This window comes from Ictidomys tridecemlineatus, chromosome 14 (genome assembly GCF_052094955.1).
Source record: "Ictidomys tridecemlineatus isolate mIctTri1 chromosome 14, mIctTri1.hap1, whole genome shotgun sequence".
Taxonomy (NCBI): Eukaryota; Metazoa; Chordata; class Mammalia; order Rodentia; family Sciuridae; genus Ictidomys; species Ictidomys tridecemlineatus.
In genome coordinates this window covers 19,717,529-19,741,021 of record NC_135490.1, presented here as the reverse complement: position 1 = coordinate 19,741,021, position 23,493 = coordinate 19,717,529, and the positions used below count along the sequence as shown (strand labels likewise).

The 23,493-nt window shown below is 32.7% G+C and overlaps 1 protein-coding gene across 2 annotated transcripts in view; it reads left to right on the top strand.

Annotated features, from left to right (window-relative positions):
* Spock3 (SPARC (osteonectin), cwcv and kazal like domains proteoglycan 3) overlaps window positions 1–23,493 on the top strand; it is a 405,155-nt gene that overhangs the window by 179,787 nt on the left and 201,875 nt on the right. For both annotated transcript variants that reach the window (XM_078030963.1, XM_078030962.1), the window contains exon 4: window positions 22,190–22,304. In XM_078030963.1, the coding sequence (XP_077887089.1) occupies window positions 22,190–22,304 (115 nt within the window). The remainder of the gene's footprint in view (window positions 1–22,189; window positions 22,305–23,493) is intronic.

Here is a 23,493-nt window from a genome sequence, read left to right as displayed (position 1 = left end):
AAGCTGCAGGTATCTCAACCTGAATCTCTTGAACTAGACACAAGAATTTTATGTATTACTCAGTATATGGAAAGGAATAGCACCTCCAAGTATTATTATATTGACATTATATTGTGTTCAAAATTAATGAAATTCCTAGAAATTTTACCAAGGTAACCAATTTTGGGATCTTTGCTCTTTTTCTCCTGTACTCTGGCAATTGAATGAATTAGTATGCTAAAAAGATAGTATTATTGTATTCTGTGCCCTGAATCAAACATTTAGTAACCCCTGCCCAATAAAAAATGGTTCATTTTCTTTTATTTTCATGACTGTAAGATTAGGAAGTGATCTAGACATGTCTGTGTGTCTGCAACCACCATAGGATTATTTGTGCCACTCCAGAGTATCTTTGTTTGGCTCGCTTTTTGATACCTCCTGGTGGTAGCTGTTTGAGCTATCTCCAGCTCTGGATCACCCTGCGTAGCTGATTACATTACTAAAACAGTAGCTGTAAATCTAGGAACTTCCCACAGTAGGTATCAATTTTGCATTCTCTAGTGACGCTGAGCAGGGAGAGTAGGGGGAATGTGGGAACTGCCTTTGCTATCATTTCCCTAGTTAGCCTTCCTTATTTAGTTACCATGATTGCTCCATAAGAAGTGTTAGCATCTAGTTTTGAGACTTTGACTGAGGAAAAGTGAAAGCTGGTAACCCATTGCTATTTATATCTCTATTCAGAGGATGGATAACTAGACTCTCACCAGATTTTACTGTAGTAGATTTACTTCATTTTTATTTTTCTCATCAAAGGCAACTGACCAGAAATTACAGTGAGGGAATTTGGATGAATTTCTCCTTCATTAAATCATAGAAGATGATTTAAATAGAAATGTGATGAGTATATATATGTCAAAATTTTACATGTTTTTGCCATAGTAAATGTTTGGCCTAAAATGTAAAATGTTTGGCTTATTATTTCAAAAACTGCTATATTTTTTAATCTGGCCAGTTTGTTTCAAATTTCATTTTTTTCAAGGTCTAAAATTCTTACTATAACACTTAATGGCATGGGGTAATAATATTTTATTAATCTGGTTTTAATTCAACAAATGCTTCTACAATTACTATTTCAGGAATAGTCCTTATTTTAATGATGACGATTATAATCAAATATATTATGAGATATTTCAATTAAATTTACCTTTGTTCCCCTGGCCCTATAAAACCAATGCCTCCCAACTTACTCTATCTGTTTTCTTCACATGTAAGCACAACAATTTGGAACATTCTTCTTTGATTGTTGCTTTGCTGGTACTAGTGGTTATTAGAGGTAAAGCTTACTTTTTATTTATTTCTTTTTTGCAATTGGCAATGAGATGATTATTTATGTAGAAAACAGTGATGTTTTCTCCATGTATCTGAAATTAACTTCACTTTCAATATCTTATAAACTTGGAGTCTGGAATAATAGATGCCTTAGTTCATTTGTGCTGCTATAAGAAAACACTACATAGTGGACAATTTATAAAAAATTAAAAATTAGAACAAATTTATTCTTGCAAGTACTTTTCTTATGGCCCCAATCCATGTATGAGGTCAGAATTCTTTTAAATCATTTCCCAAAAGCCCAAGATCTTAATAACCCCATGAGAACATAAAGTTGCAACCTCTGTTTTTGGAGGGGACACATTCAAACTACAGACAAAGAAACAGAATTTATGTTGTTACTTCCTTTGGAGACTTGTAAGTTCTATCCCAGAAACTTCCCATAGAAGCCAGATAAAAATTTTATCTGCTTGAAAATTATAGCATAGTTATATTTATGAACTATTTGATGATATATGATGTGGACTTTCATTTTCCAAAAATTTTGTATCTATTTTCAAAATATCTGGCTTTTGTGTGTATGTATAGTCCTGGGGGTCAAACGCAGGGCCTCATGCATGCTAGGCAAGTGCTCTGCCACAGATCCATATGCCTAACACTGAATACCTCTTTGTGACTAGTCAGGTAATGTCACATATTTTAGGTTTCTTTTATGTAGGCAACCTCATGTCAGGATATCAATACCTGTGTTAGGTTAATTTAGGAAATAATAACTAAGGGTTCCAAAAATTATTATCCCAATTTTATTAAAGTTTTATTATATAGCATCCAAAAGTGTTTTAAAATATAGGGGGCTCCTAGTCCTATCACTTGTACAGGAGCCCCTGCAAATGAAGCAGTATCCTCTTCTGTATCTGATTTTCTAAAGTCTTGACATATTACCATCTCAATTCAAGTGGAAATATATATAGAGAGAAGATTGAAATGAGATTATGGAATAAGTCTGAAATTAGTATACATTGCTTTTATTTACATTCTACAAATTATAATTCACTTATACAGGTATGACACTTTGGTAAAAAAGAACAGAGAATGTATGGAAATGATATAGCCAGGAGAGAAAGAAATGACACTGAAGAATAGCCAGAATATTTAGTTTAATGTTGAATTAATGAATACATTTAATGTCTACATGAGCAAAAATTAAAGAATACTTGATTTGTTAAGTAGTACTTTTCTACTAAAATTTTAGGAGTAAAAAAAGTAATTTAAATAGAAATATATATTTAAATATATATACATATATAAATAAATATATATATTATATTACATACATGTATATATATATAATGAGTAGTATACAAAATGTAAAATATTGCATGTATTAAATATATATAACAGAAATATTTAATATATGTTTATAAATTTATCATCTCTATAAGTGGTGTATGTATAACTAGGCTTAATAAATTACAGAAATAAATATAATTAGTAGGGAAAACACAGAAACTATGAATTTGCATTATTTTATCACAATTCTGGAACTTTTCAATGAACTTCAGTTTTTAATTTTAATTTATATAACCTGAGTTAGTTTTATCTCTTCTTGTAGTTTAGGGGCACTTGTAGAGTTCATCAGAGCCAAAAACTACCAAATGTGCCAAAGACCAAAAACACGGCTGAAACCCAAGTGCAAAGCCATTTATTGGGAAGGTGCAAAGAGAATGTGAAACTGATTTTTCCAATCTCAGTTCTAAGTTTCAGAAGAGAAATTGAAGCGTTATCAGTGATAGAATTGACATTCCCTTGTAAACAGCAGGTAGTGTTATGGTCTATTCCTCCCTATTGCCTCTTGGTTAAGCTGTGTTCTTACTTCTAGTATCTTCACAGTGATGCTTAGAGAAACTTATGTTCCATTGATCCTGAGGGACCTGAGGACTGGTGTTGACTCAGGCCTAGATATTACAATGATGAAAGCCAATGGAAATTGCTGACCTTTTTCTGCTGTCTGGAGAAAGAACAGGGAAAGAGCAAATCATCCACTGAAGTTTGCTATAAAATGCAGTGCAGATGATTTCATTTACTGGTACTGCTAGCAGGAACAACTCAAATGAGAGATAAATAATAGGCTTCTGTTCTGGGAGGCTGATGGACAGTTGAAAGTCACTAAGGAGAAGGGAAAAATAACCACATTCATGGAAGTGCAAACAGACATTCTCTTCAGAAGACTCTCTAAGGAAACCAAAGCAGGAACCATGAGAGCAAGACCCAGTAACTGAACATCTGCCTTCAGATGCACAGATATCAGACAGCCTGAGTTCTTTTCATCTTTTCTTTTATTGTAGGCCAATGATGGTAAAAGTCAGAAATACTAGTTGGTGAGGGACTCTAAATTGGAGGCAATGAGAACTCCTTTTATCTTTCTCTAACATTCTGAAATTGAATTCTGCCATCACAGCTGAAGAATATGGAAACATTCTAAATTGTATAACAATTAAACTGAGCTGGACATTTAATTACATAAAAAATGAATCAAAGTACAGCCTGAGGTTTTATTTGAAAATGACAAATAATAAGTATTAAATATATAAGTACAAAAAAGAACAAATTTAATTCTGCAAAAATTTGGGGGGAATTAGATAAATAATCAATTTACTTCTAACTTTCACTCTATTAATCATGATTATTTAATCAATATACAAGTTGTATATGTCAGCATAAAATGCTGAACTCGAATATGTGTATAAAGTAATCATTGTAGTTAATCTACATATTTGCTTATTTCCCAAGTTCCTAAACCAGAAAAATCCCTTAATGAATCCTTTTATAAGAAATACAATGAATGTATAATCTCATTTGATTTACTCTAAGTCAATAATTAGATCATAAATGAACAAAATAATTTGATTTAATCCCATTTGGGCGTTAAGTCTCTAAGCTACCTTTTCAATTACTTTTTCTTCTTCCAAGATGGTACCTATGTGAATAGATGTTGGGAAGGGCATGGTAAAGGATGAACTGAGTGAGCCCTGATGCATATATACTGCTAGTTCTCTTTCACAATCTCTGTCCATCCCACTAGCCCTACTCTTTAACTTTGATGGCAAGATCTCTTCACCCAGCAGAGGAGGGCAATTTCTGGTAACTCTCCACATGGTGGGCATGCTGTTCTGATCCCCTGCCCCTCTGCTACCACCTTCACCTCGAGACAGAAAAATTGAAACAACTCTTTTTTTCTTCTTTCCACATTTCATATCTTGCTCTTTTACATGTTAGCCTAAAAGAGTTCCATTCCATAACAAAGAATAATCCCATCATTTTTATCAGCCTCACTCTGGATAGCTCAAATAGGGAGAGCAGTGGTGTGAATAGAATTCAGAAAACACTTTTCCCAAAGCTGTAGCTCTCAATTAAATTGCCAGTTCCAAACACAAAATATTTCAGCTCTGTTTTCTTTCTCCTGAAAGTGACATAAGCTAGTTTCCCCTCCCCACAATGGAGAAATTATACACTACAAAGTGAATGTTTTGAATTCTCCAAGGTCAACAGGCCATGCAAATTAACAATTTTCAAAATATTTTATTTTTACTGTTAGTTCAAGAGCTCATTTTTTATAGCAATTGTGTATTTTCTTCACCCTCACTAAAGCATTTATTAGTATGAGATACTTTAGAATTTCATCTTTCACTTTTATTGTCACTCTATGGTATTTTTCTAATTATACATTTTTAAACATTTTCTAATAGTGTAGTGAAAAGAAAATTTCTAATAGGCAATATCAAAATCTACAATAGACAGCATCTTAGCTTTTTTATTCTGACCTATTAATCATTTTTCACTATCATGGAGCACAAATAGTAATTCTACAGGTTTTTGGGGAAGTCACTAAAATTGAATTATGCTCTGATTATTTAGTCAGATCAAAGTTTGTTCAATTGTTTTGTCCATTTATGACTCCAAGAAAGCATCTGCTGATAATTTTGAATATTCAAAATATTTTAGTAAATACCAACAAAAATTCCCAGAGTCCTTAGATTTCTCATTTAGGCACTTTGTGATATTAGCTTCCAAGGTATAAAAAAATTGTTAATTTGATAGATCAGTGTTAAAGATGTAGTGCTTTAGTAAACTGCAATTAGAAATATTCATTTCCATCAGACTAAAGTATAGCTAAGAGTGTCTAACACAATAAACTGACTGAAAGGACCATGAGCATCAGAAAAGGGAGGTCATTTGATTTAATTCTCTAGATCACTTAGTGTTTTAATCTAATCACACCTAAGTAGGTGACTTTAAATGAAAGCTTCATTTAACAACAGCCTGATCATTACTTTGCAAAAGATTGTTTTTTTGTAGGCAATGATATTAACTGGAAATGACAAACTGAAAGCTAAGAGATCCTTAAGACTCATTACCTGCAAGGGTAATTATGGTCATGGCTTTACAAAGAAAGTCTTTTAGGCTTCAATGGAAATTAGGTTTAAGCAATATCAATCTCCACAAAAATAAATGAAAAAATTTAAAGAATTAATTTGTAAAATAAGAGCTTTAATTTATGAAACACATTCTCTCTATATATAAATTTATTTATTTATAAATTTATTAACTCATTGCCTTAAACAATGTTAATATTGATTTTTTGAAAGTCTCAGTTTTAAAAGCCTTTGCATATGTAAAATCTCTTCCCATATTTAAGATATTCAAATTCCATTAGTTAAACCCAAGTCTCTATATACATTGTTATCAGTATTTTTAGTTTTGGGAGACTGAGATAAAAAGCTTTATTCTCTCCTGTCATTACTTGTTTTTCTTTTTTTCCAAATAAACTGTGCAGTATTTTATCTTACAAAGAGTCATTTTCTATTGGAATTTTTAGTATCTAAATTTTTAATATCTAAATTGTTTCTTTTAGTATCTAACTTTAAATGGTGGAATTTGGCATTTTACATTTTTGATTGCTTGTTCTGCTGCCCTAAAATGCTTCATTGATATGGCCCTTTAATAATCTCATATTGCCCAAAATTTTAAAAAAAATGATTCAGAAGAAAAGAGGAATTTGCATTTTTCTTGAAATAAAATAAAATATAGCAATTGAGATAAGGTAGAATGTAATAATTTTAAATTTTCAGTTTGATAAGTTTGGTGAATGCAGATAACATCACTTAAATTATGAAAAATAACATTTCCATCACCACCCACCTCCCACAGTGCCAATGCTGCCCAATTGCCCTTTTTGTGTGTGTGTGTGTGTGTGTGTGTGTGTGTGTGTGTGTGAGAGAGAGAGAGAGAGAGAGAGAGAGAGAGAGAGAGAGAGAGAGAGAGAGAGAATTATCCATACTAATTATAGCCACCTTTGACATTTCCATCAAAGGAAACATGGTTGTTCTTAGAAACCTCATTTTTATCATCTGAGTATTAGCCTCATTCTTCTTTTAGAGTTTGTGTGAAAATTGTTGTTTTTAATTTTTTAAAAAAGCAGTGTTTTCAAAGAAGACCAGAGATCCTCCAGTAAGCAGTTAAAAGAGTTGCCTGGCATGTCACAATAGACTTGTTAGGGGTTCAATAGCTATTAATAAAAATATAAAGGTTATTTGCCAAATATAATGGTTCCTATGTGCCATATTCTAGGCACTTAGCACACATTCATACAAAATGACAACAATATCTTTTCAAGTCAGTATGAAGTTTTAAACTTTTTATTTTTTATGTAATAACTACCTGGTCAGTTAACTCACAAAGTTATGTAATTTCTTATAGAATTTGTAGCTTCATTTTCTCAATTTACATATGAAAACACTGAAGTATACGCATATATCAAAGAATTTCAAATAGAATCACCTAATTCAACAAAGCCAGAATTACTGGCATAGAGTGCTTTTCAAAATAATTCTATTCAAGGCAGCTTTTTAGCAGTAATAAAATTATAGGCATATTTAGTTCTAATAATAGTAAGAAAACCCCAAATATGGATAGGATGGGAATTCAGCATCATTATCTTTTTATATTGAAAAATAGATTAGAAAGTGGAAACTAGTAAAAAAAAAAAGAGAGAGAATAAAAGCATATTCCCATAATCAATTTTGCTGGAAAGAGACTATAAAAGAAACTCAGCACTTAGCACTTTGAGAAGTTTGGAAGACAACATGACATACTGACAAAGAAAAAGAATAATATGAAGATAAAGATAATTTTATTTTAAAGTCTTCATTGATCCTTTAATAGAGTACAGTGAAGTTCTTACTTGTAATAGCATTTGTAATTTTCATTAACTTTGATTTGTCAAGCAATTTTTTGTTGTGAAAAAAAGACAATATTTTTAATATTTACTTATCAGAAAGCAAGTTTATCCAACAACTGTGCCTGAATCTACTAATGGGGTAGGCCTCCATGCTTAAGGTTTATTACTGGGATGCTGAGGTGAGATGGGTTTTATGTAACTGAAGTAATACCAAGATTTGAAACTAAGAAAGTCACTCCAAAGACTCGCAGCTACATTTAATCACATTTAGCACCACAAAATTGGCTGTCAAAAGTCTAATTAACTATCAAGCATTTGCTCTCTTTTCCATGCGGCTCACTCGCACAAGCCTTTCATTATAACATCTGGCAAGCTAAAAAAAATTCCCTGGAAAACCACTTCTTCCTTTACCTTTACGATATTGAGTTATAGTGAAATGAACTGTTTGTTGAACAACAAAAACATATGTAACGCTTCATTGTTGAACCATGAAGAAGATATTTAAAATCATGTTGCAGTTACTGGTCAATTCATTTTATGGGGGAGCACACAATTAAGTTTAATGAGACACTTTAGCAGATGCATAGTGAGTATAGATTTTGATTTTACTATTTAGTGGTGTTGCTTTTTTAAAAAATTTTTCCAAGATTGCATACTAACCTTAAAATTGCAGTCTCTTTGCTCTTGAATGACTATGAATGTCCAACTTAATGTTTCCTTTCTTGATTTTTTTTTTTTTGCAACTGCTAAGAGCTCTCCCACCCAAATATACTTTATGTTACCAACTGAAATTCAAAGAGGATACTTACATTTTGCTGTAATAGTGACCACAAAACAAAATGTTGACCATGAAACATTATGACATGCAGTAAGTAAACTGAATTTTATGTATATATCTTTTTTGGGGAGGTGGTATAAGTTACATATTTGCATCTATAATTCCTATATTTTTAACACTTGACTCTTAATATATTATATAACAACTCCTTTCTTCATTGAAATTCTTGGTGAATTTTTATATTAGTTCTAATTAGTTATACATGACAGCAAAAAGATTTTCTATTTATTGTACACAAATGGAGCATAACTTTTCATTTTTCTAGTTGTATAAGATGTAGAGTCTCACCACACATGCAGTCACACATGTACCTAGGGTAATGATGTTCATCTTACTCCACCATCTTTCCTATCTTCATGCCCCCTCCCCACCCTCCCTCCACTTGGCCAAATACCTTCATTCTCCCCACACACCCCCCCATTATGGATCCACTTATCAGAGAGAAAATTCAGCCTTTGTTTTTTGGGGGATTGGCTTACTTTGCTTAGCATGATATTCTCCAAATCTATCCATTTACCTCTTTTAATTCTGAGTAATATTCTATTGTGTATATACGTATATACCACAGTGTTTTTTATTCATTCATCTATTGAAGGGCATCTAGTTTGGTTCCACAGTTAAGCTAGTGTGAATTGAGTTGCTACAAACATTGATGTGGCTACATCACTATATTATGCTGATTTTAGGTCCTTTAGGTATAGAATGAGGAGTGGGATAGCTGGGTCAAATGGTCGTTCCATTTCAAGTTTTCTAAGGAATCTGGAATCTCCATACTGCTTTTTAAAATATTTTTATTTCAATTTATAAAAAGCAGTCCTAAATAATTATTTTACATTAATTTGAAAATAAATGCCTATGGTTTTTTTTTTTTTTCAGTTTCTTAGCTATTCACTCCAAACTTGAAAATGTCAAATGTGGAACAAATTAGTTTTTTTTTTAAGATGAATTGAATATGCTTTTTATTTAAAATGTATATCGAAGAAAGATTACAATCAGGAAATGTTAGGAAAAGGGAAATAAAACAATGAGAATATCATTATATGAAATATCATAAAGTTCTGTACAGTTGTTAAAAGCTTGCCTCACATTTGGTTCTGGGCATGTTTGTGGCTAAATTTGAGAGGGATTATAATTATTTATAAGACTTATAGTGTCCAATTAAGATTGAACTCATTGACAGCTATAGTTTTTCTCATGCATCTGCTTCCTAGAAAGCTGTTTATACTGATATGGCCATTTAATTTGTTTATATCCTATTAACCTCAGGACTCAATATTCTGTTAGAAAAGTGCAAATCCTTGAGGAAAATGACATAATATTTAAAGCTGTACTTTAACAATATTGAACCTGCAGGGTGCTTTTTGTTGGGGTCATTGTTAATATCTGCAAAGTTTCTTAAATTATTTCAGCCGTCTTCTTATGGATAGAGTTTAAATTGAGTAAGTAACAAGGATTTGAAGTTTGGGGACAGTAACATAAAGTACAGCTTTAGGAATATTTAGCCATGGTGACAATGATGATTATAGAGTAGAAAGGAAAGGTGACTTTTTTTTTTTTTGGTAGTGCTGGGAATGGAACCCAGGGTTGTATGTAGGACCATTGAGCTGTAGTCCCAGCCCTTAGAAAGGTGACTTCAAGAAGCTCCGAATAGGCATGCTTGATGTTCCAACACCTGAATTAACTAAATAGACTTTCAGCTCTTTGTTTCCATCATGGCTTCTATCTGATGCTAATATTGCTGTAATTACTTTTACCTAGTATCTATCTGGTAAACTTTTCCATCAATCCCTTTCTTTTTAACTCTTAATTTTTGCCATTTAAGAAGCAGCTCTTAACAACCTTCAGGTGGCTTTGTAAGCCCAGTCTAATACTATCTCTTCTTTTTCTCTTTCATCTATTATGTTTTGTAACACAATTGAATTTTTATCATCCTGTTTTGTGCTTCTTCCAGTCTGACCTCAGTTTGGTCAGACTGCACAAAATTATTCTTCCATCTTTTGCCTATTTCTTATACATTTAAGGCAGATCAGTCCAGCCAGCTGGGATCCAGGCAGGGGGCCCTGGGGCTTGGCTGTGAATAATAGACTGGTAAGTTTGTGGCTAAAATGCCACCTGCCCCCAGACACCTGGAGGAAGAAATCTGGAAAGGAATGTTCCTGCAGCTGCAAAAGTTGATTTTGTTTCCAGACTCTCTTGACTTCTTCTTAGCAGTGTTGGTTGCCCTTTGCTGCTTTTGATAGAATGGAAAATAAATTTTTAGAAATCTATGGGTCCAAAGTTTAACGGTCTCCTAAGTCTTATCAGTAATGTAGATTGACCCTAGTTTTCTTTCTTTCTTGTCTTTTAGGGCTTTCTAGAAAATTGGAGAGTTCTCTGAAACCAATTTGGAGTTCTGTTTGCTTGCTGCTATCTAGGGCTTTTTAGCCAATTCAGGGTTTCTCTGAAATCAACTTGCAGGTCTTTCTTAAGTTAGGTTTGACAGGAAAATTTGACCTTGTCTTTGACAGAGATTACCTGGTGTAGGTTTGTTTGGAAAGTGGCAGGTGGTGAAATCCAGCAGCTGACATCCAGGCAGGCTTCTGGGTTGGTTGCCTGTAACAGAAATTTCTCAGAAATCTAAGGGGAAGTAGGATGCTCCTTTGGAGCTCCCACGTTTATATTACCCAGTGGAAACTATTGTGCCTCTGAACACCTGGAGACTGTTTGTTTGGAAGATCTCTCTCATAAAAGTGTAAAAGTGCTAATTCTACCTCAGAGCTCGTAGAGCAAATCCCCCCATATTTATTTTATTGGTGTATTCTAGTTGTACATAATGGTGTAATTTGTTTTTATATATTCACACTTGCACACGATATAGCAATATAATTTGACTAATATCATTCCCTAGTACTTCCTCTTCCCCTCCCCTGCTCCCTCCCTCCCTTTCCTCTACTCTACTGATCTCTTTTCAATTTTCATGAGACTGTCCCCCTGTTCCCCCGCTCCCAAATAGCCATCTTTCCCTTTTGTCCTGTTGAGCTCCCCTATATCAGAGAAAGCACGCTACCTTTGGCTCAGGGTTTGGCTTAGGGAAGCTTTGATATACAATATGGCCTGTATGTCTGAAAAGCACATGTTGATTTAATACGGTTGTTTTATGTGTCATTAACTTGACAATGGGCTTAATAGGCAAATTCTCAGGGCAGTAGCAATCTATTAATGACAGTAGATTTATCTATTAAGGCATGGAACTCTATTTCAGAAGAACATATCCTATTACTGGGTTGGAATTCCCAGTTTGATCAAACTGGATTCAATTTTCTTTTCCTTTGTCCATGATTTGCCCATTTCTTATGAGGTATAGTATAGAATCTAGCAGTTAGGATCCAGGCAGGGTTCATGGCTTGGCTGCCTGCAAGAGAATGTTTTTAGGAATCCAGGTTAAGTAGGATTCTCAAACCCAGCTTCCATCTTTATGTCACCAATAGAACCTATAATACCTTGGAAGTACTAACATGGCCAGATTCATAGCTGGGGATGTAGATCAGTGTCAGAGCACTTGACCAGTATGCTAGAAGCCCTGAGTTCAATCTCCAGTAAAATAAATAAATAAATAAATATTTTAAAAAATTTTTAAAAAGACTTTATATACTACCATGTTTTTCTTTCTTAAATTCTGTATTATTGGATATTTGTCAATATTATTATTTTATTTTATTTGCTATTTCAGTGTTTTTGGAACAGATATAACAATGTGGAATAGCTTCTCAGTAAATTTTCAAAGTATACAAGTTACACAACAAAAATATGTTAACAAAAAAAGAACAAAGGACATTTTGAAAACACCTAAGCAGATTTGGTTAGAGAGATACATTTAGCATTTAAATTGAAATAAATATTCTTTTCTTGATGAGAAATTCCTTAAAAAGTTAAGATTAAAAACAATTGCTGAATGTTTTCTCTGATATAAGGAAGCTGATTCATAGTGGGGTAGATGGGAGGAATAGATGAACTCTAGATAGGGCAGAGGGGTTGGAGGGGAAGAGAAGGGGCATGGGGTTAGAAATGATGGTTAGAAATAATTTATATATAGTAGTATATAAATTATATTTTATATATTATTATATATAATATAATAATATTATCAAAACATGTTATATTTATACATTTAAATACTCCAAAATATAGTTTAGTGCTACAATGTCTGTGATATACATCTAATATTATGTCTAATAATATATTTTAAAATGCTATTATCAGGAACTGTGGATCTCCTAATACCATATAGTTTATGTTTGAAAATAAAATTGAAGTATGTATTTGTATTAATAGTGAAATCAGTAGTCTAGGGATTATATATACAACATTGCAACAGAATAGTAATTTTTTCTGAAATTGTTTGTGATTGACTAGTTTAAAAATTAGGTATATTAGAAGTGTTCATTTTAAACTTTCAAATAGGTATATCAAATAACCATGTTTAGATAGAACACAGTCCCACTATTGTAATTCTAATGAGCTCTTGTCACCTCTTAGGCTCAAGAAATAAATGTATCTATATATGCATGTCTGGAAATGTTGCAGTGAAACCCACTAATTTGTACAATTAATATATGTTAATAACTATAATTAAAAAGAAGTATGTCTATAGTTTTAAATTTTGTCTTCACTGAATGCCTCTCAGTCTTCACATCTTTCCTAATTTGCATTAATCTTCTTCCCAACAATGCTAATGAAGTCTCTTTCATCCATTCAAGAGCATGCTTAGGAGAAATCTGCTTATTTCATAGATTCTCTTAAAACAAAGTGAAATTGGGGGGCACTGGCTGACATGGCACATGCACTGCAGTCACTAGATGTTGTCCAAAGCTAGTGTTACAATGCACCCTGGCCTGCCTGTTGTCTCTGCCCACTGTTGATAAGAGAGGCATCAATGAATTTTTGGAGGCTGCCTTCAACACAGCCTGCTTCTCAGAAAGTTAAATTTTCCTTCTTTAACTTTGTAAAACCTAGTTATACTCATCTCACCAAAGAAGAAAAGGGCTTTCTAAAGAAGTAGAGATGAGCACTTTGGGTTTCCACAGGGCAGTATCCTTAATTGATAAGCCATGTACTAACCTCTTGGCTAGGTAGTTGTTTTACACTTTTATGGAGGTTATAGTAAGGAGCTGCTCTGTTTAAATAGCATTGTGTGTATTGTTGTGACATAAAAATATAAGGTCAAAAGTCAGTGTATTTATGTTTTCTTTGATCTCATTAAATCTAAGAAACACTGAGAACTGAAAATTATATGCCATTGAGCAAATGCATAGACTATTTGGAAGAAGGGTTTGCTGGTTGAGAACATACTTAAGAATTCCAACGATAGCAATACCAAGGTCCATCAAGTATATCTGTAGGCAAAGGAATGTAGTAGAAAGGACCAATAACAAAATCTACCCAAGAACTCCTTGAGCCTGTCTATGCTGTGGGGAAACTGGAGAGTACCAGAAAAATCTAGGCTGTCACAGTACAGTTTCAAGGGGAAAAAAGAAAAAAAAAAAAAAAAAAGACCTCCATAGGAAAGTGCCTGTCAGATGACACAGTTTTACAACTGAGCATAGATAGAACATTTTCTAAATCACTAAAAAATTATTAAAAAGAACATATTTTGTGGTTATGTCTTTTTGTGATTTGGTATCATTCAATGAGTTGAGAAGTGTTATGTTAAATTCTAATTTCCTTTTTTTATATTTTTTCATTTATTTTTGACAGCAGAATGCATTACAATTCATATTACGCATATAGAGCAAATTTTTTAAATATATCTCTGGTTGTATACAAAGTATATTCACACCAATTTGTGTCTTCACACATTTACTTTGGATAATGATGTCAATTACATCCCACCATCATTTCTAACCCCATGCCCCTTCTCTTCCCTCCAACCCCTCTGCCCTATCTAGAGTTCATCTATTCCTCCCATCTACCCCACTATGAATCAGCCTCCTTATATCAGAGAAAACATTCAGCAATTGTTTTTTTGGGATTGGCGACTTCACTTAGCATTATTTTCTCTAACTCCATCCATTTACCTGCAAATGCCATGATTTTATTATCTTTTATTTCTGGGCAATATTCCATTGTGTATATATGCAGCATTTTTTAAATCCATTCATCTACTGAAGGGCATCTAGGTTGGTTCCACAGTTTAGCTATTGTGAAATGTGCTGCTGTGTCCCTGTAATATGGTCTTTTTAAGTCCTTTGGATATAGACCAAGGAGAGGGATAGCTGAGTCAAATGGTGGTTCCAAACACAAGACCAATATGCTTCATGGACATGGAAGCAAAAATGATGACTAAAAATGTAGCCAATCTATCCCAGCTATATATAAAACAAATATTATGACCAAAGAAGCTTATCCCAGGATTGCAAAATTGGTTTAATATTTAAAAATCCATAACATTAGTAAAATAAAAAGGAAAAAAAAATCACATGATCATTTCAACAGATGTAGAAAAAACATCTCATTAAAATCTATATCAATTCATGATAAAAACTCTCAGCAAACAAGGCATAGAAGGGATTGGCTTAGTACTTATGCTATTATTTCCTCATACTCCAATAAAATTAGTGACCAATATTTAATTAAACTTTATTTTAAAAAGTCTAGGAGAAACACTTAACTTTTTTCAGCATATGATTTCATGGATTATTTTATGACTTTTTTCTGAAGGTTTCTCTGATTTATTTCCCCAACAAATTTTTTCTTGGCCAAAATGAAGTCCAGAATAGCAGTTTCTTTATTGTTTACTCATTCTTTTAAGAGATGAATTGTAGGTAAAGGAAGGCCAACATTTTATCAAATGTTCTGCTTTCAGTTGAATAATACTTCTAACACATCTACATGGTTAAAATATTTCATTGCTATTACATCAGTTTAATAATCTGTATTAAGAAAAGTAAGACTATTTAAAAATAAAATATTTTTCACATGCTCAAAAAAAAGAGAACAGTTAAACAATCTCCCAAAATTTGTATTTTGCTTAAAAATGATAGTGCTTTAATATTCAATGTAAAAGGTCAGGTAAAATAGATGGCTTGGGAATTCTGTTCCATTATTCTCTAAGGTTGGGGATTGTCAGAAGATAGGATTAAGTCCCAGGTAATTGTATATGAAACTGATCTGTTACAGAGGAAGAAAACTAAACAACCATAAAAATAGATTCTTGGGCTAAAAGCTAGACTAAATTATTCAGGGAAAATCCAACCTCATTACTTTATATGCTTGTCTTACTAGAGAGTATAAGTTAATATCATTTCAGCAAATCTTAAAAATCTATTGTGTATTATGGAGAATATGAAGCTGACCACAGGGCATTTTAATAGCCATTCTCCATCTCACCTGAAGCCCAGGACAATGAATTCAACTGCAGCAAATCATTTCTATTTTGTCCAATATCTTGCATTTGTATTCTATTTCTACTAATTACTGGCTATAAATTACAGGATAAAACATTGTATTTAAACTATGGTTTACTAGGAGCTACAACTGAGAAGATAATACATGGTTCAGAGAATGGTTTCAAGGCTATTTTGCATATAAATGACAAAAAAACACTTGTACTGCCACAGAGCAAACAATGAATAAATTGCAATTATTGCATGCCCCATATAACATCTCATCCAAATAAGTAGAATTTTTTTTTCTTTTGAACTGAAGATTAAACTCAAAGACTCATGCATGGTAAGCACACTCTGTCACTGAGCCACATCGTAGCCCTAGGACCATAATTTATGGTTATTACTGAATTTTCATTGGAGCAGAAGGATTATTATCAGCATACCTGTATTGTGCTGGTGGCCAAAAGAGAAGAAAATAGTACTTTAGAATTTTAAAATTTTCATATTATCAGATGGAAGGATGATTTTCATATTGTATTGTACCTGTTACCCACGTATATTGTAAACTAAACCTCTGAGACTCTGAGCCAAAATAAGCTTTTCATCCTCTATGTTGTTCTTGTTGGGTACTTTTTTTTTTTTTTGGTTACAGCAATGAAAAATTAACAGACACAACAGGTAGATTAGAACTTCCAATTTTCACAAACTAATTTCTGAATTTCGGTATCATTTTTTCCACCAGAAATTTAGATATTTGAAAATTAAATCCTATGATCTAGGCCAAAGCATTCTTAAATTTTGAAATAAATAATTCTTTTTTAAAAAAAATATTTATTTTTTTGGTGTAAATGGATACAACACAATGCCTTTATTTTTATGTCCTGCTGAGGATAGAATCCTGGTCCCACCCCTGCTAGGGGGATGCTCTACTGCTGAGCCACAATCCCAGCCCATAAATAATTCTTCATGGAATAAAAGATGAACAGGTCAACTTAGATCAGTAAATTCCAGAGAAAGATTTCTTATATAATTGACAAACAAAATAGAAACTAAACTCCATGGATATATTCACCCAAGGTGAAGCAGCACATAATGTCAGAAGCACATGCTAGAGTGATATTGCTCAGAGCATGGTGACCAGAAGACAGGGAGAAAGAGGAAAGGGCCAGAGAAAAGATGAACCCTTTCAGGGCTTGTCCCCAGTGATGTATCTCCTCCTGTCTGCAGTTACCAACCAGTCGGTTCAAACTAGGATAAACTGAATAGGTTGCAGCTCTCACAATACAATCATTTCACCTCTGAACATTTCTGCATTAACACAAGAGCTTTGGGAGGATATCTCATAATCCAAATCATAGTATCTCACTCCTGGCCTCCAAAAGCTCATGTCCATTTTATCATGTAAATCCACTTAGTTCATCTTCAAAAGTTTCTATGTTCTTAACAGTTCCAGCGTTGAACAAAATCCCAACCAAGTTCAATGTCTCCTCTAAAATACTCAAGACAAACTCTTGACTGTGAGCACCTGTGAAGATCAAAACCAAGCTACATATAGCCGATATACAGTGGAACAAAGTAAACGCACCCATTCTAAAAGGGAGATATGAGCATAGACAGAAGAGGCAGTTCCAAAGCAAGACCAAATCTCAATACTAACTTTGATGCTTATTTTTGAAGCTTAGTACTGTCACATTTCTCCTTTTCTTATCTTAAGATCAATGGCATCAAGGAAAATTCTTTTGCTATCTTGGGAATTTAGTGACTTATCATAAATTATCATCCTGGTGCTTGGGCTATAGTTCAGTGGTAGAGTTTATGCTTAGCACATGTGAAGTGCTGGGTTCGGCTATCAACTCAAAATGGAAAAATTGCCATGTATGTTTGTTTTTCTGACCTGGGATCTGTTTGTGTCTTTATTTCAATCTTCTTTTACTAACATATCTACCTCAGTCACATTTGTTTTCTGCCCTCACCTACCCTTGCTCACTCAGGCACTTTCACCCTTAGCTGCTGGATCAGGCCAGACATGTCCTAGCTTATTTCATCTAGCACTAAGTGGATGATACTGGACCAAAAACCAATTATTCTGGCAAGAGTGAGTGAAATCCTATATTACAAATGCAATAAAGCTCAAAGGTTAAATTATAAAGTGATCCTTTGAAAATACAGACTGTATTTTCTGGAAAAAAGAAAGAGAGAAAAACCTTATTCATTTAGTTCTCTAGGTTACTTAATGTCAATCAAATGATTACTAAAGCTCGGTGCATTGGCATAATCCAAGCAACCTGGGAGGCTGAAGCAGGAGAATCACAAGTTCCAAAGCCAATCTCAGCAACTTGGGGAGGCCCCAATCAATTTAGCAAGACCCTGTTCTGAAAATTAAATAAATAAATAAATAAATAAGTAAATAAAAGGCTGGGGATGTGGTTCAGTGGTTAAGTGTTTCTGAGTCCAAACCTTGGTACAAACAAACAAACAAAAAATTAGGAAGCAGAAAAGAACATGATCATGTGAACTCAAATGCACTAGTTAAAATCTTTCTCAAGGACATTTTACTGGATGCTTGAGAGAAAGCTGGGCAGCAATGCAGGTAGAATAAGAGAATGATGTTAAATTGAAAATGATGGAAAGAACAGGATCGTAATGGAGTGATGTGATGAAATTATACCAGTCCTTCTGAAGGCACAGGACTGATTCTGATTCATGGGCTTTGAGCCAAAGAGAATGTGGTTGTGTTATTGTTGTAATTTCAAGAGTAAAATCTTAAGCATCTGTATTTACAGAGTGTGATGTTTTGTAGTTTTTAAGCTGCCAACAATGTGAGTTCTACAAAAAATACAGATGGTTAAATTCACATGCACAGAAAGGGGTCTTCTCCTTCTTATGAATTCTTTCTGATTTTTCATGTTTATTTTCTACCATTATATTTTACATCTCCTAACAAATACTGCTATTCTTTTATTTGATTTTTTATATAGAATTCTGTGCAAAGCTTTCTCATTAGATTATTTTTCATGTTTTAAATTTGTGTTAACAATTCCATTCTTGCTGTGTAATTTTTGAGTTCTGATTTCTCTTCTTAAGCAGATATAAGAAGTGATGTGGAACTTTTAAATATTATCTAATCTAGATTATAAATAAAAGAAAAATGGAAGAAAAACTAGAATATTAACAAGCCATATTCAAAGTATAATTATATTAGCTAAGTCATGATCGATAGCTTGATTGATTGATCTTTTGCTTATGGGAATTGAACCTACGGGCACTAGACCACTGAGCTACATCCCAGATGTTTTGTTTTTTAATTTTGAGGTAGGATGTTGCTGAATTGCAAATGCTGACCTCAAATTTGTGATCATCCTGCCCCAGTTCCCTGAGTCACTAATATTACAAACATGTACCACCACATCTGGCTTCATGATAGTTTTGTATGTAATGTAATGTTTTATTGAAAATAAAAATGCATGTCATTCAAAATAAAATATCCTATATTAAACATATTCAAATTTCAGAGCAAAACTATAATGAGATATCATCTTGCCCATGATATGATGGTTATTCTTAAATAAAAATAACAAATGTTGGTGAAGATATGGAGAAAAAGGAACTTTCATACACTGCTGTTGAAAATGTAAATTAACACAACAGTTATGGAGAAGACTATGGAGGTTACCAAAACTAGATAAACTAAAACCAGAACTACCATATGATCTGGCTTTCCCACTTATGAGTGTATATATAAAGGAAATAAAATTAGCATTTAAGAGAAATACCTACATGCTCATATATATTGTGGTACTATTTATAATAACTAATACATGGATCAAACAAAGTGGCTTTCAGCAAATGAATGGACAAAGAAAACATGGTAGATTGACATAATAGTATATTATTCACCTGTAAGGAAGAATAAAATCCTATTCTTTACAGAAAAATGGGTGGACTTGGACAACACTAGATTAAATGAAATAAGCTAGGCAGATATAAAAGACACATATCCCATGTTCTGTCTCACATGTACAAGTTTTAAAAAAAGTGGCCTGAATATAGAATAGTGATAACTAGAGACTGGAAGGCAGGAGAGGAGGGTGGATAAAGGAAGGTGGGATATGATCAGTGAACACTTTATTCATGTATTTAAATTTTACAGTTAACATCATTAACACTTAAGACTGACACATGTTCATCTAAAATACAAACTTACAAAAATGAGCAGATAATATAGGTATATACAGTAGAGAGGAATATAATTATGACAATAAAATTCAATTTAAAAAAATTTTAAAAAGTAATTTTGATAATTAGAATTAGATTAAGAATTACAGCTAACGTGGCTTCAAACATGTTTAATGCTAAATTGTTGTGTAGTTTTCTTTTATGTTTTCCAAACAAGAATTCATACAGTTTTCAGGTAAAGCAATTTGATCAGATGATTTTAAATCTTTGATAATTTAAACTGTGTCGGCATAATACAAATATGCTAGCAATTTTAATTTTCATAGTGAAAATATATTTCAGATTTTATAAGGAATAAAATACTTTACCTCAATAGTTGAAACTACTTAGAAACTGAGAAAGAATGTAGTTGATCTAACCATTGCTCATTGAAAAAGCCTTTCTTCGTAATGGAAGAAATTAAAATATTTATATTCCAAATAAATGCAATTAATGTCTTAAGTATTCAGTATAATATAATATAATATAATTTGTCTATTTGTTAATTTTAATCAACTGTATGTATAAATATGCTTTATTTTAAATCTCATGCTTATTTGAAATCTTAAGTAAGAATTTTATAGAAATTTGTTTTATATATTTAAGATATAAATATGTATGTATTATACTTTATATATATTTAAGGTATAAGTATATATATTCATATATATATAGTTTATTTCTATACTTTATTGAATTTATCAATGAACAGAACATATGCATTTATTTAAATTGTCATTGACTAAATATGCCTAAGACTTAACATATTAATAAATGTAATCTTAATTAGGTTGTATACCAGATGTCAGCTTGATTTTATCCTAGGTTTAAAAACTGAAAATGTTTGAGTCAAATTCACATTCCATGTTCAGTGGAGAGTCCACAGGCTTCCCGGATATTTTTGTGTATCCCAAGTGTACATTGCTCTGGTTACCCTGGCTCCAATTTTCTTTAGATGCTAGAATTTTTTGTTGACCATCTTTCAGCATTTCTTATTCTGAATTTTGACATGTACCAAAACTGGATATCCAGTGTCCTTTCTTTATCTATACCTACTTTCCTTCTGGCTGTCTCCCAACTTTATCAATGGTGATTATCTAAATCAGCACTATTCACAATAGCCAAGAGTTTGACATAATTCAAATGCCCATCTCCTAGTGAATAGATAATTAAATGTGGTATATATATGTAGTGCAATATTATTCAGCAATATAAAGAAATGAAGTAATGTTTAATGCTACAATATCATTCAATCTCAGAAACATTATCTCATGGTAATGAAGTCAATCATAAAAGGCCCTATAATTTATTATTCAACTTATATGAAGAGTCCAGTATAGGGAAACTACAGAGACAAAAACTAGATTAATGATTATCCAGTACTAATTACAGGAAAGTTGGGGTAATAAACACAGGACACATTTAGGTTTTCTTGGTGGTAAAAATATTTAAAAATTGTGATGTGAGCTTTAAAATAATGAATATGCTGATAATCACTGATTGTAAACTTTAAACATTGATTGTAAACTTTAAATTAATGAGGTGTATACTAGGTAAAACACATGTCAATGAAGTTTTTAGACTGAAAAACTTATCACATAATCTTTTGCAACTACCAGGACAGAGTTTACTTAAATAAATAGAATGTCAGATGGTATGCAAAAACAACCTAAACTTAAATGCAACATCTGAATTTTTACCATGATACATTCGGTCAGTCCCAAGTACAGTTATAGACTTTCCTTGGACATCCAAAGATCCATCAATGTTCAACATCGTCTTTGGATTTTATACTTTTTCTATAACCACTAGATTCTATCTAGGGAAAGGAGAAGTTTAATATAATTCTCCACTGACATAAAGTATTGTAGTAACATTCTCGTAGTTTTATTCTTCTCCTTTATTGCTGTAATGATAGCAGAAAATAAAGAGAGTTATCTTAAATTTCCTATTCTAGTTATACATTTTCCAATCATAGTGGTATGTGCATTTTAGTTCCTGAATAGCCTAGATGAGCCTGAAGTGTAGCTGTTACTCACTATCTGAGTTATGTGGGTAGAAATAGAAGTATCTCTTAATAGAGGAAAAATGTGAAGAAAATTTACAGCTAAATGCTATAAAATTACTTGGTAAAATTATGTTTGATGAGATTGGATACCTCTATTTTATAGAAATTTATTTTAATATTTCCTGAACAATCTCTCCATCTCTTTCTCTCTTTTTCAGCTTTAGATCCAGCTAAAGATCCCTGCTTAAAGATGAAATGTAGTCGCCATAAAGTATGCATTACTCAAGATTCTCAGACTGCAGTCTGCATTAGTCACCGGAGGCTTACACACAGGTAAAATTGTTAAATAAAATCCTTCTGATTGAATAGTACTTCTTGCCATGAACACTATAAATATTGGTCAGTTCCTTCTAATATTTTACACGGAGTTTTATTGAAACATTTTAAGAAGTTGAGTTAATATAATTTTGATGATTCCTTGGGTTAAACATTGTTATCAACCAATATTAGTAGGGATAATAGAATTTTATGCATATATTATTAGGTAAATCATATCACGTAAAGATTAGATTATATATTATGTGGTTATTTGTATTTTTATATTTTAGGAAACAGTTACAGTCTTGGTACCCTCTAAATATTTTTATTTATTGCTACTCAAACATCTGTTTCCCTCAGGTATAAGTAAGAAGTCAAATTAAAGGGGAAAGTGTGAACTTATTGATGTTCATAAAAACAGATAATAGCCAGATGTCGTAGTATCCTATCTCAGATTATAGTAAAAAGGGTTAGGAATGTAGCTTACGGGCACAGAAATCCTGGGTTTGTTCTCTATTAGAAAATAAATAAATAAATGAGAGAGAGAGAGAGAGAGAGAGAGAGAGAGAGAGAGAGAGACAGAGAGACAGAGAGAGAGAGAGAGAGAGAGAGAGAGAAACAGACAGATTGTAGACATTCAGGACCAGAACATTCTTGTACATTTCCATGGGACGTACTCATACCAGAGTGCTTGGGAAGTACTCATACCAGAGAATCTTTGCATCTATTCCCTGATTTCCTGGAGGCTGACACAGAATTCCTAGAGGGGAAGGCAGGATTTTAAAGATCTTTTTCCACAATCTTCTTGCTTATGTGTGATAGGCTCTGCTTTGAGAACAATTGATACTTTAGAAATAGACTATCTAGTTTGGTGCTTAGTCTCAAGGATTGGAACATCCCATAATTAAAACTGAAGTCACCAGGTAACTGAAGGGAACAACTGCATTCATTCATATCATTACTTTTAAAGGAATTCTCTTTGAGTGAACACTTCTTGAGATACAGGACCTACTCTATATGTTACATTTAAGTCAAATTAGTGAGGAAATTTTGATATTTGTGTGCATTCTCAGAGAATAATTGGACTTTTGGCTTTTATAAACTTGCTTGTAAATTTTATTATCAGACCATACCAGCAATTAGCCATGTATGGTGGCGCATACATATAATCCCATCAATTCAGGAGACTGAGGCAGGAAGATCA